The following is a 19,860-nucleotide window of genomic DNA, read 5'->3' as shown; positions in this document are numbered from 1 at the left end:
CTATAAAGCAAATCTTGGAAACTCTATGCCTTCTAAGATAGTTATAATCAAAAAGTCAGAAAATAAATTTTAACAAGGACATGGACATATTTTAATACTCAGATACTGCTGGCCTCAAACTAGTATTAATGAAATGATACAACTATTTTTAAATAGTGTGGAGAGCTCCTCCATCAATTTACATACGTATAATATGGCCCGTCAATTCAATGCCTATGTAAATTATGTCAAAGATAAATGAAAACATGTTCTTTTGAAAACTTGTGCAGAATCATAGTATTACACACACCAGCCCAAAGTTGGAAACAACCAAACATACACTGACGACTCAGTGTAAAAACACACACACACACACACACACACACACACACGGAGGGAGAGAGGGAGGGAGGGAGGGAGAGAGAAACTACTCTATAACCAGAGTGAATTATATTCACTGACAGTGAAGTACTTACTGAAAGACATTTAGAAGTGTATAGAAAAATTACAAAATTAAAATGTTAATAGATTAGAAAACTCAATAGTCCCTTTTTTCTCTTTATAAATGAATGTATAGAATCAATTAGAGACAAGCAAAATTATAAGAGATAGGTATGGTGGCAGACATTGATAGGATGATCCTAAAACATGGGCATAAAGCACTAAGCAGTTCTTGGAGTTCCTGTGATTGACTGACATCTCTCAGGAGGTGTTACTGAAGACCCGTGTGGGCAGGATGGATTCTTTAATAAACCATTCTGTAAGACAACTGGATACAGCATTGGGAAATAGAGTGGGCTAATGCTTCCAGGAAGGTAAGACCAAAATGGTAAAAGGGGCCTGTGAGAGTTTTTGATTTTTCCCTTTCTGTCGAGGCAGGGTCTCACTATTAGTTCTAACTACCTGAAACTCAGAGATCTGCTCCTGAATCCAAGTATTAAAGGTGTGTGCCTAGTCCTATAAGCATTTTAAAAGCTTCATTTACTTAGGAAAACATTCATAAATAGGACAGATTTAACCTCAATTATCTTAATGTAATAATGTATCCCTTTAGAAATCTCACACCAGGTGCGGTGGCTCAGACCTCTAATTCCAGCAATCTGGGAGGGTAAACTAGAGGTCATTGTGTGTTCCAGGCCACCTATATATGACAGTCTGGATTGAAGAGAGACTGTGGTTCAATGATACACATATAACACATTCCTGTCCATTAAACACCAATAAAAAGTACAAGGGAAAACCCACCAAGTCAGAGACAATAGTTTTGATGCTTACATGGCATATAATACAGCTCTCACAACTCAATTTTAAAAACCCAGCTCAATTGAAATACGTGGGTAAAAGATTGCATTAGAAATTTCAGAGAAGTGGCTATTTGATGCTGGGTCTCTTCAATCATGTGTACCTGGTTTGAACGTCTAACACTCACAAATGGCTGTGCACTTCTGTAACCCCAGCATTAGTGTGGAGACAGGCAATCCCAAGAGGGATTATCAATCTTGCTGGTAAATGAACTTTTGGTTCAGTGACAGATTCTGTGTGGAGGCAATTAGGAAGAAAATGATAAGGAAAGACACTGGACATCCTGCTCTGACCTTCACGGCTATCATGCATGGGTACTGGCACACTCACAGACACAGAAAAAAATGCATACAGATAAAAACAAAAAACAAAACCCAAAAAACTCATGTACACACAAAATGAGAATTCAAGAGACCCTAATCTTATTAGTATCTGAAAAGTCAAAATCAGAAGCAATCAACAATAGCAACAAAAAACAGGAAAAAGTCTGACAGAACGAAGTATTTGCAAAGATGGCAAGATTCCAGTACCATTAAAAATTAGGAAAAAATTAAAAACACAATGAACCAACATATACTAACCATTAGACTTGTAAAAAAGACTTTGATATAACCTAATGCACTTGAGTCAACCACTTTAGAAAAGAATCACATGACATCATCTCTAGTTAAAGTTATATATTCTTAGTGTTAATACAGATTCCACAGTAAAACTCCGGCATACTAGCGCTGAGACCCTTATATAAATACCAATGTGGAATAGTAAGTGGTAATGAGACCAGAATGTCCCCAATACAATAGCACTGTTCTCCATCCATAAAAATGAACACATTATTGTTATAGCTATCAACACAGAAAAAGTAAATGTACATATATATACTAAACCAAAGTGGAAAGATGACATGCATACGATCCTAGACATGTAAAATGGAAGACAGGTAAAACAACTATTTTTGTTAGAGATTTACAATGTACTAAAATACTAGGCATTTAAGACCAGCACAGTTGAATAATTTAAGTATCTTACCAAGCCTCTTAGGAAATCCCGTTGAGGGGAATCTCAGCGATGTTATAAGTTGTCCATTACCTGCCTTTTGACCAATACATTTCACTGTTACTATTGCATATGGGAGACATTGCCTAGGTTTATCTACTGGTCTTGAAAAGAAATCATATTCATAGAAGTACACCTGAAAGATATAAGAATTAAAAAAAAAATCAAACTATTGCAAAACCCTGGCCCCTGGTTTCCAGAGGAATATCTTAACCCTTAAGATTAATTATAAACCTTGAGCAGTCTCAAAAAAGGAGTTAGAGAAAAGGTAGTTAAAACCCCATTACTTATATCTTGGTAGCTAGACTGTTGCTTTGCAGTTAAATGTCCTTAAGGCTGTATACAGGTTGTTCTTCTACAGCAAAACCTAAGGCACCAGGGTATTTTCTCACACGTGAGCACTAACACAGGGTCTACATCTTGAGGTCTGTGGTTTCATTACAAACCATTTATGTTGTGATTTTGATGAAGGGTTCCAGTATGATTATGATAAAAAGGTTTTCCCCGTGAATATGACACTTACCTCAGAAGTATTTCAAAACGAACACCTCCCCCCTCCCAATGCAGATCCCGGTGCACTGCTTTGTTACATGAGCTTTTCTTTAATGTCTCTTAATGAGAAGACAAGAACTGTAGCACTCCCTCCATCTTCTCAAAGTCTCATCTGGTTAAGGATATATACAAGTTCTTTTTTTCCTCCCACTACATATTTTTACTTGAAAGTTACTGATACCAGTAGAAGCATAATAATCTTTTAAAATAAGTAGTACTTTTCTATAAAAATGTACTGAATTATGTCCTGAAGCCTATTTCAAGTCAGACACAATTAACAAGAGAAAAACATTAACACTCTTTGCATGTGGAAACCTAGGTATGTACTTCCAATTGAAGACTTAATTTCACTTATAAAATATATAATTTAACATTCTATTAAAATTGATAATCTACAAAGTGTTAAGCAAAAATATAAAAATTGCTTTTCTCAATTCATAAAGCTTTCCTTTGTTCCTCTTCCAAAGTATAAGAAATCAATATAATTGATCAAAATCATGTTATAACATACTTCAATTGATACATCACAATTGGACATATTTATAAAGATTAGTGTGCATGCACATGTATGGTATCATGTACATGTTGAGCCCAGAGGTCAACCTTGGTTCTCATGCCTCAGTACAGCCATTTCTATTTTTTTATTTTTGGAGACAGGTTATGTCAAAGGATTAGAGTTTATCAAGTCAGCTAGACTGTGGCCAATGTGCCCTAGAAACCCTCTCCCTCTGCCTCTCTAGCTCAAGGGTTACAGGCACATACCACTACATCTGCTTTTCCTTTCTTGGCCTGGATTCTGAGGATGGAGCTCAGGTCTTTAATGCTTGTATGGCAAGCACTTTATGCACAAAGCTCCTCACCAGCCCTCACATGATGTTTTGATATATATGATATTTTTGATCATATCAGAACTGAGTTCATCAAGCATCTCATAATACCTTTTTTAATGATGAACTATCTGAAATTTACTTTCATAAGTGACTGGTTGTGAAGCCACTGTGAAGCCTTGGTCTAATGAGGTCGGCAGCCAACTTATGGGCTAAGTCTTTGCCATCTAAATAGTTCTGTACTACATATGTGCCCTTCAAGTCAACAAATGAACCCAGAACTAACATACCATTGAATTGTAGGCTTGTAGCTCAATGGTATCTTTCAGAGAAGGCATATTTCTTGACATATGGCAATCAAAGTTAGGAGAAGGATCCAGAGAAACTTTGTTTTTATCCATAGAAGGTTGAATTTTCTTTATTCTCCCAAAGAAAACCTAAAAAGCAAAAGATAATACCCAAATAATCTCGTGCTTTTAATAGTGATAAATTAATAAACTGTTAATCCATGTTGGACAAATGAGATGTTTTACCATGGTGATTATACTACTTATTTCCCAATTAAATTCTGAGATTAGAATTACTTGTAATAAAAGCTTCAGAAAAACTACTTTTAGAAATGAATTTACTGTTCAAGCGTATATAAAAGACTATTAATATTTAAGTTAGAAACAGAGTGGTGGGAAAAGAAAATGTGACATAAATCTAGACAAACAGTTTTCTTTTTTTTTTCTTTCGGTTTTTATGATGTAAACCTCTGGCTAGCTCAAAACATGCTTGTGACATGCTATGCTTGTGATAGCTTTCCTATCTACCACACAAGTGCTGGGATGATAGGTGTGTTATCAGGCCAGCATACGCGTGTAATTAAAAGTGCCACTTGAACAAAGTGAGGGGGATTAGTCAACATGGAGGACACTGAGAACTTAAATTCCTATTGAAGTGCATAAACAAAACTAAACATTACAAAGCCAAACATTCAAGTACTGAAAGCAGTGTGAAGAGATAATGGATAAAATTCAAGAAAACAAGTCGCTAAGATCACAGTGAGAAGTCTTTTTGAAAAATAGTGGCCAAGAACTGATGACTGTAAATCGTGCAGATTTCACCATGTTACAGTTTAAAACTTTGCCACACTAAAACCCAAGTAAGTATACAACTCTAAATGGCCTAAATTGCGAACGAGTGGAGAAAGGTGGGCTATAAGTACACACTACTCAAATACACACTAGCCCTGTTGCAGACTCTATACCTCTCAGGGAACTTAAAGACGACATTCTTAAGGCATGGAACATAGTTCAGGTTTTAAACACCCACCCCATGCCCACCTCCCAAAAGTCAAAATAACCATCAACCGAGTTGGAACTAGGAGAACAATTAGCTTAGTACTCTCTTTCCTGACTCCCATGTCCTTTCCTGCATCCTGTTCTTCCTCATCACTGAAGGCTACCCTCCCCAGTCTCCTTTCTAAATGTTCTTCTATGCTCACATTTACAGATGTTTACATACATACACACATACAATAAAGGCTAGGACCCATGTATGAAGTAGAATACTTTTTCTCCAGTGTTTTCAATTAGCTAATCCATTTATTCAAATTTCAAAATAATACCTCTGAAACCAGTATTCTAGATAGCTCCTTGAAATGGAAGGAACCTTAAGAAACCTGGCAAAAATGACTAAAATCTGTGTTACTCAACAGCACTATACCACTCTTAGTTCTCACTTTTGACCAAATTGCTGTAGTTTTAGAAAATGTCTGCTGAACAGAACAGGCAAGTCAGATAAAATAAAAATTAATAAAAAGGTATTTGGGGGGCTGGAGAGATGGCTCAAGGACCTAGTTCAATTCCTAGCACATGGTAATTCACAATTGTCTATAACTCTTGTTCCAGGGGATCTGACACCATCATATAGACATATGCAGTCAAAACACCAATGAACATAAAATAAAAATAATAGCAAAAAAAGAAGAGGCAAGTCTGGCTGGACTACACATAAATTTCTGTGTTTGTAACCCTTCTCTAAATTGAAAATTATTCTTAAATATAGCTTATTAAAAATAAAAACATAAATGTTAGATTAGACTAATTCTTAAGGTATGCTTTAGTCAAGATACTGTTCACTAATTAAACAAATACAAAGGAAAATATTTCAAGGAAGTGGCTAGGGTGACTAGCAGGCAATTCACTAAGTGTCAATCATCAACATCCGTTATGTAACAAAGTCTGAACTCAGGAACAACCTGAGATTATTTACTAGCCTGGAAGGGAACTTTGTGGGGTCTGATACAGGTCTTCTAAGGATGTGAGAAAAGCAGCAGGTACATGTGCAGAGAAATAATTAGTAATGGTGCCTCAGGACAACTGGGCATTACACAGCAGAATATGTAAATGAGGTACATGTCTCTGAAGTAAACTTTTTTTTTTTTGAAACCAGAACATTTATTTTATGACTGATTGAAATCCTCACGATGAACTGGATGCTGCCCTCTTGTGTTTGGGTGTTGTTCTCTCACGGAATCCAAGTCTGAATCTGCAGGTCGACAATCTTTAGGTGCCTCATCCAACCAGTCCCGGTAGTGTTTCGTCTCTTAGCCTTGGCACTCCAGTTATACTTCCTCTTGTGCTTGGCAGGGTAGCCACATTTGCCACAGGTCGACTTCTGAAGGTGGTAGGCCTTGGACCCGCAGCGGTGGCACAGCGTGTGCGTCTTGTTGCAATGCTTACCGAAGGATGACGTTCCCTTCGTCATCTTACTTCTACCGGCGAGGCCAAAGAGCTGAAGTAAACTTTGAATCTAGGAATAAACCAGTTCTTGCCAAACAGGGGTCAAGGTGTGGAACAGCTACTGTTTCAACGTAAAGGCATTCTGCCTTCTATTTGGGGAGCCATTCTTCTTGTGAGGACCAGTGCCAGTTCTGTATTGGCCTGTAGAGACAGGTAGCTGGCAAGCTGCATGGACAGTGGTAGAGCTGACTTGGTGGGCCACAACATCACTTTGCAAACTTTCTCAGCAACTTAAGAGGGCACATTCTCCAAGTCAGTCCTCAAACCCTCACCAAAAAGAAATGTTGGTGGGGATGTAAAGAACTGGAACCATTAAGGACTGTTGGTAGGAAATTGTGCACAAGGACTGGGGTCTTACTTAGTGTTTTATCTACCTAGTTTGTTCTATTGTACCATCTTCTCTCTAGTTAGCTCATTTTCAAGTCTTGTATACTTGTTCAGAACTAGTTTGAATTAGAAGTTGTTCATTCTCTCTATAAGATTGTTCAAATTTTTATGCTTGGATCACTTTTCGGCCTTTTGGCTAAGATCAAGTGCAAATTTTTATGCTTGGTCTTATAATTGCTTGTTAGTTAAATATCATTGCAATGCTGTTAGAAAACATTATGAGATAATTCATCAAAATTAAATTGGAATTACCATACAATCCATAAATACTACTTCTCTGTATATTAAAAAAACCTAAGGACCAGTAAGATGGCCCATCAAGTAAAGGTACTTGCTGCCAAGCCTAATGGCCTTCATAGGATCCACAGGGTGGAAGGAGACAATCCACCCGCACAGTTGTCCTCTGACTACTGTAGTAAATACATAGATACAATAAAGAAAAAAATTAACTACAGGACTTTTTGTGTGTATGTGTGGTATGTGTATGTGCATGTGTGTAACTACATGTGCCTGTATGTATGTGCACATGTGTATGCATGTACAGGACAGTGGTTTGGATGCCAGTGTCTTCCTCAAGCCCTCTCCACCATAGTTTTTGCAACAGGGTCTGTCACTGAACACGGAGCTCACTGATTTGGCTAGATGGGCAGGCCAGGAAGCCCAAGGGATCCTCCAGTCACATTCCATCTCCTAGAAGCTTGGATTATATGTGATCTTTTACATGAATGCTAGAGATCCAGATTTAGTACCTAAAGGGTCTTTATTTAAGGAGTATTTGTATACCTGTTGACACAGAGCCACTAGTTTAAATAGTCAAGATGCCTGAGAATGCAAATACAGTGCATATACCTTCTAAGAAGGAAAAGCTGGCAAGAGGGATGAACACTTAGCACAGCCTAAGTGATGTGACAGTGACACTGGCTTCATTCATGTGAGGTACACATAAGAGTCAAACTCTACTGTAAGCAGAAGCAGAATGGGGCTTTCAAGTTTTAGAGGGAGAAGGGCTGGCATTTGTGGTTTAAGATATGTAGTATTTTGTTTTGAAGATGCAATGAGTTCTGGAGGAAACAGATTTTTGCAGCTACTATATTTAAAATTTGCTCAGAGTACATTTTATTGTATTTTACTAAATTGATATAGTTTGTGAAACATACTTAGGCATTTACAGTATTTTCATTCACATGCTAATTAATGTATGCATGGTGGGAAAATACTCATCACTGAACCATACCATCAACCCATATTTTATTACTGACAATTGTGTGCATTTCTAAAATTCTGTTTTCTTTTCTTTCTTTTTTCTTTTGTAGGAGACAGGGTTCGTTTGCGTAGCCCTGGCTCTCCTGGAACTCAGATATCTGCCTGCCTCTGCCTCCCAAACAGCCCTGGGGTTGGTTACAGGTGTGTATGGCCACATTCAGCTTTACACTTGGCTCTGGGGATCAAAAACTCAGGTTCCCATGCTTGTGTAGTAAGAGAACTTCTCACTGGGCCATCTTCCTAACATGCCTTAACTTGATCTACATATTTGACATGTTGATAATTACCTATGGTTTGTGCCAAGTTTCTAAGATAGGGTTTTGGTATGTTTGAAGTCCCTGCGCAGCACAAGGGGATCTTGAATTCAAGACCCTCTTGTCCCAAACCTTCCACATGCCTGGATTATGGGCATGCTTGGTCCATTTAACATTTTAAGTCAAATGACTACATAAACATTTCCGTAAGGCTTTAAAAATGCATTGTAGAAGCTGGAGAAATGTCTTGGTGGTTAAAAGAAAGCACTTGCTGCTCTTAGAGAACCCAGGTTCAGTTCCCAGCACCACCAACCAATGGTCACTCTAGTGCAAGAGGATCCAATGTCCTCTCCTGGCCTCTGTAGGAAGGCACATATTTGGTACTTACATATACACAGGCAAAACAGCCATCCACATAAGAGAAATATTAAAAAAAATAAACGTTTGTCCATCTAATGATAATAGATATATCATACTCCAGAGAAAGGGTACATGAAAATTCTATCATGCACTAAATGGGAACTTTAATGATGACTATTACGTTACACACACACACACACACACACACACACAGAGGTTTGTCTTCTGTGGTCTTGTTCTACCCTTTGCACAAAATATATCATTTTATATAAGTGTTGCACATTTGTCAAAAACAACCAACATTGGTATAACGGTGTTAAACTGAAATAGGTGAATAAACTTAGCTTATGCTACAATTCTATTGTTTTAATTGTTTGGAGGACACAAGCTGCTATGGTACCATAGCATGACAAAAAAAAAAAAAAAAAACTAGTAAGAAGAGAGATAATGAATCCAGACTAAATTATGCACTGAGCAGACAATGATGGGTGCTGCCTTTGTGTAGTTTTACTTTGTGCCATGTCAGATAGAGAGTAAAGAAAAAGGAACAATTCCACAGGACAACAACAGAATAATTACGGAATATTCTATTCAAGCTTATTTAATCTAAAACCAAACTATGTCCATTCAGACTAGAAGTAAGCTGCTCCTGTGTTTAGTACATCTTATCCGACCACCTACCTTAAAAATCATAATACTTTCTACAGCTATGCTTCTACTGTAAGCATGACGCAGGGCAATGTCAACATGTCTAAACAGATACACTCCAAGAAGAGGATTCCCAAGTATTCTCAGTGGGGATGTTCCGACACTTAGCCCACTCTGGTAAATGTCCACCACATCGCTCTGAGGAAGTGCCAGAAAGCAGAAATGTTCTTCCAGTTCTCTGCTGTGCCTTCCACCCTCACGCATCTCTGACCTAGGTAAAAACAAATGACATACAGTTAAACTATCTCAGCTTATCAAAGAAATTACACGTTACTGACAATAATCAGAGGTACTAGCTTCCACTAGGATGTCAGTGAGTTAGGTCTAAAAACCACCTGAAGACCAAGTTCAAGATTAAGATTACATGTCCAAGATTTATGGGTAGGCTGAAGGAGCTTGATGGTGAGCAATTAACATTTACTAAGCACTTTTTTAAAAAAAAAGATTTATTTATTATTTATTCTGATATGTAAGTACACTGTAGCTGTCTTCAGACATACCAGGAGAGGGCATCAGATGTCATTAAGGATAGTTGTGAGCCACCATGTGGTTGCTGGGATTTGAACTCAGGACCTTTGGGATTGCTGTCAGTGCTCTTAACTGCTGAGCCATCTCTCCAGCCCCTACTAAGCACTTTTAATGTAGTCAGTACACAATCTTAAGAATTATTACATGAGTTTTGGTTTCAAATATCTAACAAGTTTTACTGCTATAAACATTTTTTTAAAAGTTCAAAATACATTGAGCTACCTTATGCTTCACTTTGGCCAGAGTATCAGCGATAGAGTGGAATCTCATCTTACTAGGCTCCACTGTATATGGAAACCCAGTTCTGTTCATCCAATCAAGCCCTCTAAAAGCACATACTACTCACTTTGTTGTACTGTGTCAAGTGACTTAAAGAATATTTTTTTTTTCAAATTTGAGGGAGGATGTCCCATAACTACTATATAAAATGGTGTTCTTTATATAAACATACAATATTTATATAATACACACACACACATACACCCTTCTGAGTATTCTGTAGATTGGCCATCTACTGGCCTGGCCTCCCCATGCCTCCTTATTCCTGAGACAAAATACAACTTAAATTAGAGCAGCTCAGAGTTTTACAAAGGCTGTTGAATGTTTAAGTGAAAAAACAACACAGCTCTTTCTTTAGATGAAAATCCCAGCATGTTATTAACCTTAGCAACAAATGTATGCTGAAAGCTAGCAGAGGCTGAAGGCTTGGCTTCTTGTACTAAACAGTTGTGAAAACAAAACAAAACAAAAAAATTGGTCTGGAAGACCATTAAAAGCGATAATCCAGTGAATACACACATATGTAAGAATACTCTGTTCATTTAGTCTTACTAGTCTTGACAGAAGATCAACAGTTAAAACACTCCCTTAGGCTACTGCCCAGCTGAGTACAAGCTGTGACAGACACTACAGTGCCGTGAAAGCGAGGGAGCTCTGAGGCCTGGCAGGTGTCAGAGAAAGAAGTCTTCCTAGAATTACGTGCAAAGTGACACACCAAGTACTGATGTAGAAGTTGCAGCGGGTTTTCCTGAAGAACAGCTAAGGTGACCAATATAGGGGTCACCGGCAGATACTCATCAGCTTTGTACTGAATGTGATCTGCAGGTCTCAGAGCTGGTAGAGATTAACGCCTCACTTCAAAGTACAGTCTACCTCGTTTTAGTGGCTAAAACAATGAGTGACATTAAGGCTAATTCCCATTAACTGCCTGTCTGAGATCTTAGGGTCCTTAAGAATCTCAGTTAATTTACTCTGCCACTTACATTGACAGCATGGTATGTAAGAGAGAGAATGCAGGCTGTACACACAGGAGGGCTTGTTGACAATGTTACTTCTCATCACTTTGGTCCTATAGTTTATTTTAGTAAATCATTTTGTTTGTAGACATCACAATAGTACTGTTATTGTTTAGCTTTTCTGAATCAGGGTCTCTGTGGCCCAAACTGGCCTTGAACTCCTGATTCTCCTGCCTCCACCTTCCGAGTACAGGGTTATAGGTACATGTCATCTTGCTTGACAAGTTTTTGCAGTATTCTATTGACTGAAAAATACATAATAAAAATCTCAAGCTTACAAACATAGCTAATCAAAGTCTTGTATCAGCATTTGTGGTGAGATGGCTGTGTTTCAATTTTATCAAATGATTCAGAATTACATTTGAAAACATTTTACAGTTAAATAGAATTTGAGATTGTAAAAATCATAACAAAAAATCAGATTGTAGAACTATTTCTGGCTGTATAAACTCTGTAAAATTGTGGCTTTTCTAGCGCTCTTCAAACCTTATGACAATAACACAGTATCAAATAGCAGAGGCTCTGAACGTTGTGAAGTGAGGGGTGAAAGTTCTGTGCAGACTGGAGAGAAGACTTAAGAGAACTGATTGAAATAAGACACAGGAGGGGCATGCGCCATTTGGTTCATTATTCTGCACAGCACAAAGACTGAGCATGGCACATGCTGCACATTGAAATAGGTAGGAGAGCCAGGGACTATACAACTACACTGTGGTATCTGGGGGATACCAGTCACTCCAGAATCTTTCTTTTTCTAATTTAATTTTTTTCTTGTGTATTTTTTATTATATTCTTTCTCCTCCCCAAAATTCTTCAAAGGTTTCCCCATTTCCCCTACTTCATCGACTGTATGTTCTCTTTCTCTCTACAAAACAAAACAAAACAAAAAAAAACCCAACAACAACAACAAAAAAACATCACAAAACAAAAACAAAAAGTCATTAAGACAAAAAATACCAAAACAAAACAAGTCACAAGAGAGTTCATTTTGGGTTTGTCCCCTTCCCAGCAGACATCAGTTTCAAATAGCTTCTTTGTTAGGATTAATCTTTGTGTCCACTTCTCTGAGCTGGGGCTGAATCAGTTTTGTCTGGTTTGAACCTGTCTATGTTTTGTGTATGCTGTTAGTCTCTGTTTATCAGTCCTGTTGTGTCTGCATGACTCTTTTCTTGGGGGCATACACCACGTCTGGCTTTTACTCTCTTCAGGTCAGTGAAGAATGCATCATTTAGTGTTCTTAGCTCTCAATATAGCACTTCTGTAGCATGCTGTCCCATCTGAAGTTTCTAAAATTGACAAAGGAAGTTTTGCCAAGGGTTTAGCCAGTCTATAGTCATCCTGACTTAATCAGTCTCAACATGTCTTCTTCAGTCATGGCAGATATAATGAGCTGGAACAGATTTTTGTGTCTACAGTAATGTATAATAATCAGGTAAGCACATGTAGAACTAACATATACCAGGTAATCGATTACCAGATTCTGTGTAAAGGTTGTATCTATTTTGAGTATTTGACACACACACACACACACACACACACACACACACACACACACATGCACGCGCACGCGCGCACACACGCACGCACGCGCGCGCACACAGTGGAGATGTTTCAGCAGGTACAGTGCTTCCTGGTGAGATCAGATTCTCAGCACTCGCATACATGCCAGACATGGTGTCCCAAGCCTGTACATCATACTGGAAGGGTGGGAAGTACTGCATCTTGTGGACTTTCTGGCCTGTTTTCCTAGCTGCAAGGTTCACTAAGAGACTGCCTCAAAAAAATGAGGAGGAGAGAGATAAAATGAGATGCCTCAGATTGACCTCTGGTCTCTAGAGAAGCATGCAGACATACAAAACACACAGGGACATACAAACAGCCCCCCACACTTAATATTTAGTGTTAATAACTTTCTGAAAAATTTTCTCATGTTTTTATGCAGCAATCTTGATAAAGTTGTCAGAGCCTGATCCTCATATATACTTTAAGCATTAAGAGTAAAAAGCTTAAAATTCGACCTAGCACTCAAGTACTGACATTTTCAAACACTCTGGCTTGCTTGTGGCCCTTTTCACTACTATATTATTAAGTACTAAGTGAAAAACAGTAAAGGTAGAAAACCCACTGACAAAAAAGCTAGTCTGCATAGAGTAACTAATGGCCAGGAGCAACAAAGTCTCCAGAGATGGTGGAGTGTCAAGTAACATTGTACTATCTTGTCAGTGCTCTGAGACCAACTACAAATATGGCTTAAATGCTTCACCCCAGTGCCTATGTCACAGTTACTTGCACCATCCCAACAGACTGCAGGACAGCTTGCAAAGAGTAGCTAGACAGAAAATGTATAAATACATACATACATATAACACACATACATAGTCTATATGGCAAATATTGCAGAAATTTAAGTGGCAATTAAAGAATCTATGAACTATCTAGGTTCTTGTGTGCACAAAGGAAGAAGGCAAACGCTCCAGAAGCTGTATGTCCGAGGTTCTTTGGAAAGCTTGACAGGGAAATCAGTAATTCTCAAACCCTTCAGGGCCGGCCAGCTCAAAGTGTAATACAATATCTCCGCTTTAAGCCTTGGGAAATGTGCTAAGAAATCTCAGTTGTCTGAAACTACAATTAGTTTCAAACTCTCTAATTTCCCACCATCCACTGCTGCTGTGCCTATGTGCATGTATACATGTTTGCATGTGTGTAGGCATGCATGCACATATATGCACATGCATACAAAGGCCCAAAGCTGGTAATCAGGGGTAATTCTCTTATCACTTGCCCATCTTGTTCATTTGACAGGGTCTCTCAATCAAACCCAGAACTCAGTGACATGACTAGCCAGCTTACTTTGGGGATATCCATCTCCACACTCCCAGGCTGCAATTATAGGCAGGCTACCACATCCATGTGACATTTCTGGGGGACTGAACTCCACAATCTTCACATTTATACTGAAACTGCTTTAACCACCAAGGAACCTTCATGCCCCTGAAGCATAACACTCAAGCCGGGCAGTGGTGGTGCACGCCTTTAATCCCAGCACTTGGGAGGCAGAGGCAGGCGGATTTCAGAGCCAGCCTGGTCTACAAAGTGAGTTCCAGGACTGCCACGGCTACAGAGAGAAACCCTGTCTCAAAAAAAACCACCACCACCACCACTACCACCACCAAAAACCAACCAAAACCAAAAAACCCCATAACTTAATACCTATCTTAAGAACTTAGACTGGCTACTATATTTTTTGTCTGAGGTGTGACAGCAAAACCATACATAGATCCTGGAAACAAAACTTTTTTTTTCCTAAGTTTACCTTGGGGAAGCATATTCTGGTTTTTCTCTGGAGTATCTGTATTAGCAGCACTCCACTGTTATCCCTTGGAGAAGAACACTATGATACTGCACTTGCTGACATCTGAGACAACTACAAACTATGTGTAGTTAATGTATAACATTTGGATCCATGGGCAAAAGAATTAATCCAACCCCAGGCAGGATGGAACAGTACAGCATGAGATTTCACAGTGATGTAGCAATATGCAAACTAGAATTATTAATAATTTAATTTTGGAATTTTGTGTTAGGTAGGTTTGGACCATGGTGACTGTGGAAACAAAACCATAAACTCAGCTGTACATAAAATATAATCAAGAGAACCAGGACTCAACAGTTTAATTAAGAAAACAAATTTGCAGGGTTGGCGAGATGGCTCAGCAGGTACGAGCACTGACTGCTCTTCCAAAGGTCCTGAGTTCAAATCCCAGCAACCACATGGTGGCTCACAACCATCTGTAATGAGATCTGATGCCCAATTCTGGTATGCTGAGGACAGCTACAGCGTACTCACATATAATAAATAAAGTCTTAAAAATAAAAGAAATTTGCTATGAGATAAAACAGTATTTTTGTTTTCTGTTGTTTCTGTAACAAACTGCCACAAAGTAGGTTAAATGGCATAGGTTTATCTCTGGGGAGTTATGTAGCTATTTAGTCTAATACAGGTTTCATCAGGGTAAAACCAAATTATCTGACCTGTTTATTTCTAAGATTCTACAGAAAGATCCCCCTTGCTTATTGATAGAATTCAGTAACATTAGTAGGAATGACATCCTGTCTCCTTGCTAGTTATTGATTCAAAGTCTTTTCCAGCCTCTACCTACACATTCCTTGACTTATAATCCATTTTCTTCATCTTCAGTGTCAGCAGAGGCAGGCTAAGTCTCTTTCACAACCTGTCTTTCCCCAACTCCTTTACTGCCACCTCCTCTCTCTGATCTATCTTATTCCATTTGAAAAGAACTTATGTAATTAAGTCATATCTATTTAGATAATAGGCTACCCCCATATCTTTTTTTTTTTCTTCCAGGGACCAAAAACTGAGTGTTTATTGGCCTCGGCTACTTTGGGGGGATGAATCGGGAGGAGTGGGTGGCACCGATCCCCGGCCGGCCGTGTTTCACGGGTTTGTAGGTGATGGAGAACTTGCCCAGGTAGTGGCCGATCATCTCAGGTTTGATTTCCACCTGGTTGAAGGTCTTACCGATGTAGTTGTACATGCCACCATGCTGCCCACCATCTAGGGCAGGACGATCATGTCCCTCAGGTGCGTCTTCACCACCTCGGGCTTCTCCATGGGTGGTGCCTCTTTCTTGGCCTTTCTCAGGCGCTTGAGCAGCACGCTGAAGCCCACGGTTCAGCCGCCGCCTCTGGCAGGCGCTGTACAACTGCATCAGCTGCTCATAGGACATGTCGAGCAGTTGGTTGAGGTCTACGCCACGGTAGGTGAACTTGCGGAAGGTCCACTTCTTCTCCTGCTCCACTTCGGCCATCTCGGCGGTTACTCAGGAAAGCTACCCCCATATCTTAAGGTCTATAAACTCAGTTACACCAGCAAATTTTTTTTTTTTTTTTTTTGCCATGCAGGGTAACTCACAGGTACTAGGGAAGTCTTTGAGACAGTATATGAGTTTCTTTAAAAAGTTTTTATGTGCATTAGTGCTTTGCCCGAATGTATGTATGTGTACAATGTATGTAACTGGTGTTCATGGAAGCAAGAAGAGTGTTGGGTTCTTTGGAACCGGTGTTACGGATGGTTGTGGTGCTGGGAATCAAATCTGGGTCCTCTAAGAGCAGTAGGACTGAGCCATTTGTCCAATTCCACAGTGCCTTACTATGGACAAATTCTGAATTTAATTTTTTGAAAGTATTGGAAGTCCCTTTTCCCCATGCCACCTTTCTCAGGTCAGATGCTTCTTATGGTCATTAGACGGTACCAGCAATAGTGAAGCCTATACGCCCGATGCGTCAGCTACCAGTTGACAACATACCTCATCAACTCAGGATTCTCAAGCCAGCCTCATACCACGTACCTCTCTGACCTGTCTTAACTATACTTGCATATCTATGAGACAGTAAATCGAGGAGAGGCAGTCTATGTACAAGGAGGAGGTGTGCGTTATGCAGGATGAGCTAGAATTATAAATTACTAGTCTGTTTAGCCAGCTGCCCTTCCTCATAAGCAACTCTGAACACAACTCTTTCCACTGATTCTGCAACACACTCCCATTCTCTAATCAGCCCACACAGAGAACCACCCAAACTTCCATCAATTTCCTAGAGCTCACCCTACACCCATGAAGTGTGGGATGTCTTCCTTTCCAACAGCTATGGGTACATATCCATAGTCTGCACATCCATTTAAGAAGCACATTACTAAGAGTTCAATTACCTAAAACGAAAATACAACTGCGGTTAAAAAAAAAAATCAGAGAGCCAATTAAAAGTTAAGAATGGTACAGCAAGGGCCAGTGTCAGATGGGCCTCATTATATCCTCCTAACTAGGTCAAATTTCCTGCCCTCAGTATTCCTAAGGCTCGTAACCATAGCAAGAGAACTTCAGACAATGGTTGAGACTAAGAATTTCGGTTTCCTGGTAACAAGTTTCTGAGACTTTTTTAATCACATAAATTTGAATATATAATGACCTTTACCTGGATTTTAATTTGGCGCTGCATTACTTTTCTCTCCGTGCATTAAAAATATCTTTCCATCTGTGTGGCGCGTGCACAAACACACACATACACTACAGATGTACTGCCGTGCTCTGATTTTAATATAGCTTGCTGGGGGGAGCTTAGGTCTTTACACTTTTGTAGAAAGTACACTACAAAATGAACCATTTCTCCAACTCCATGTACAAATCCTTTCTTCCCCCACCTTTGAGACAAGTTTCTCTGTGCAACAATCCCTGGCTGCCTCTACTGGGATCAGAAGTGTGTGCCACCATGCGTAGCAGAATTCTTTACTGTATAAATCTGAGTTTGTTTCCAGGAAGAAAATATGAAAAAGAAGATATTTAGGGACTATCATGGGTTGACAGACTCATGCTTTGTTCCTGCCTTGGTTAAATACTGTTCTTTACTCATACAATCTTTGGAGAAGATGATTGTCTACAATAACGTTTTAAGCCAAACACCATGGAGACGATGAAACAATCAGAAAACATCTCTTTTACTGAATCTTAATTTTCTAATATTTTTAAATGTGATCTTTCTTTGATTTAAGCAGGAAACGGTCATGACATTAAATACACTGATATTTTGTGTATTAACTACTGTTAATGAACTCCATGGACTCTGTCCCAAAGCAGGTTGTCACCATCTGAGAGCACAGGGGAGTGTATCTGTAATTCTTGCCTCCTCAACTACAGTCTATTTTGCAATAACTTACTTGGGAGTATCTCCTTTCCAGTACTAAATTCAGTTTCAATTGAATTTAAGTAAAGACAATCTACTGTCTTAAGAGTAATTTTGCCTGATCTCAGCTATCAGGCAGTCTTTCATATCAGGAGCAATTCATTAGATAACTCCAGATCACCATGAGGACCTGGTTTATCCCATCTTGCCCTGATGTCCTTAGCACTGGGTGATCCAAACAGGAAACACATTATACCATGAGTGCTTTGTACCAGGAAAAAGGCATTTCCTTGTTCATATTGGCTTCTCTTCCTCAGAGACTACTATGCCAATTCTTCTCACTGGCATTTGCCCAAACTGTTATAATTCTACTCTTGGAATCGTTCATGAAGTTGATGAGATTAGCCCAGGCATGAGTCAGACTACACAGCTACAGTGGAAAATGTAAAACTGGACATTTATGAAAGATTTAACCACAGTATCAAGGTGAGTACAATGTATAAAACAATACACTTTCCTATAGATTTAACATATTTACAAATACTTAAAAATAGAAAAGAGGTCAGCTGCTACATATTTGAGCAAACTTAAGAATTAAATTTAGCTTTTCTCTTATCCACAATTCCACCTCAAGTTTCTAAACTTTTTCAAACAAAATACTTCTAAGGCTCCTAGGTCAACTCCTGATTTGAGCACTTCTACCTTTATTATAATATGCTATGTCATATCTCACTGGACTTCTTGTTTATTATAACTTAAACTTTAAAGGTTAACTTTATTCACACTTCTATGTGTGAAATGTGTTTGGTACAATGCCTAACGAGTGTCCAAACTCATAGGTTCTTAAGAGTGTTCATGGTTTTGACTATTTAACACCTACAAAGCATAGGCACGAAGCAGGTAAGAATGTGGACTGGCATCTTGTTGGAGCCACTTGTTTTACTTAAGACTACAGATTATAAACTATTAAGAGGAGAGGTTGAAGGAAAGGGAAAGGCAGGAATGAGTCACTAATTTCCTTTCATCTCCCACTCTGTCACTCTCTTCTGCTAAGTGCTTTTTTCATTTTTCCTTTCCACCCATGGCTTCAAGCTTTAGATTGTTGCCCAGCATCACGGAATTTTTTAAAAAAAATTTTTTTTTTAACGGAATTTTTAAAATGAGTTTAGGCACTATGTGGCCACACTCAATCTTACACCATGGACATACAGAAAAGGTAAGAAATCCCCACCACAGTACAGGACACACACACCCCCCAGTGCTAAGTTCTGTGAAGTTCTATGGGAAAAGGTTTTTGTTTAACTGGACAAGTATCTAAGAAAATTACACAATTGTCTGCCATTAGAAATGCTTTAAAATGTCATGCACCACTAAGTAGCTGCCTAATTTTTTGTGGGGTGGGGGAAAGAGGGGGCTAAACAAGAAACAAAACTGGCTGTAAGAAAAAAAAATTGTCTCAAAACACCATATGAAAGAAGAGTGGGCGATAAAGTTAATCTTTGTTCAAACTACTCTTCAAGGAGTTCCAGACCTCCCTGCTGGGTTTGCCACTTTCCTGAGTTCCAACTCACAGAAGCTTAGCCTTTGTCATACATTCATTCTGGGCAAACTGGCCAAAGTTGACACTCTCAAAGTCTCACTTTTTCTCAAGAGCACCCAGCTCTGCCCCATGCAGCTGCTTCCTGACCTGTTGCTGAAGGTGCCTACTTTAAGACACTGGGGCCGGGCGTGGTGGCACACGCCTTTAATCCCAGCACTCGGGAGGCAGAGGCAGGCGAATTTCTGAGTTTGAGGCCAGCCTGGTCTACAGAGTGAGTTCCAGGACAGCCAGGGCTACACAGAGAAACCCTGTCTCGAAAAACCAAAA

At 39.1% G+C, this 19,860-nt stretch overlaps 1 protein-coding gene and 2 pseudogenes across 1 annotated transcript in view; all 3 read right to left on the bottom strand.

Annotated features, from left to right (window-relative positions):
* Positions 1-19,860, bottom strand: part of Tex15 (testis expressed 15, meiosis and synapsis associated) — a 58,438-nt gene that overhangs the window by 16,462 nt on the left and 22,116 nt on the right. Inside the window, exons 4-6 of the mRNA XM_021218695.2 lie at positions 9,448-9,685; positions 4,004-4,150; positions 2,308-2,470 (exon numbers count right to left, since the gene is read on the bottom strand). Of these exons, the coding sequence (XP_021074354.2) occupies positions 2,308-2,470; positions 4,004-4,150; positions 9,448-9,685 (548 nt within the window). The remainder of the gene's footprint in view (positions 1-2,307; positions 2,471-4,003; positions 4,151-9,447; positions 9,686-19,860) is intronic.
* LOC110336705 lies at positions 6,182-6,467 on the bottom strand (annotated as a pseudogene).
* LOC110336704 lies at positions 15,693-16,127 on the bottom strand (annotated as a pseudogene).

This window comes from Mus pahari, chromosome 19 (assembly GCF_900095145.1).
Source record: "Mus pahari chromosome 19, PAHARI_EIJ_v1.1, whole genome shotgun sequence".
In the NCBI taxonomy this organism is placed as follows: domain Eukaryota; kingdom Metazoa; phylum Chordata; class Mammalia; order Rodentia; family Muridae; genus Mus; species Mus pahari.
Note: the sequence above shows the minus strand (reverse complement) of the source record. Positions and strands in the feature narration are given on the sequence as shown.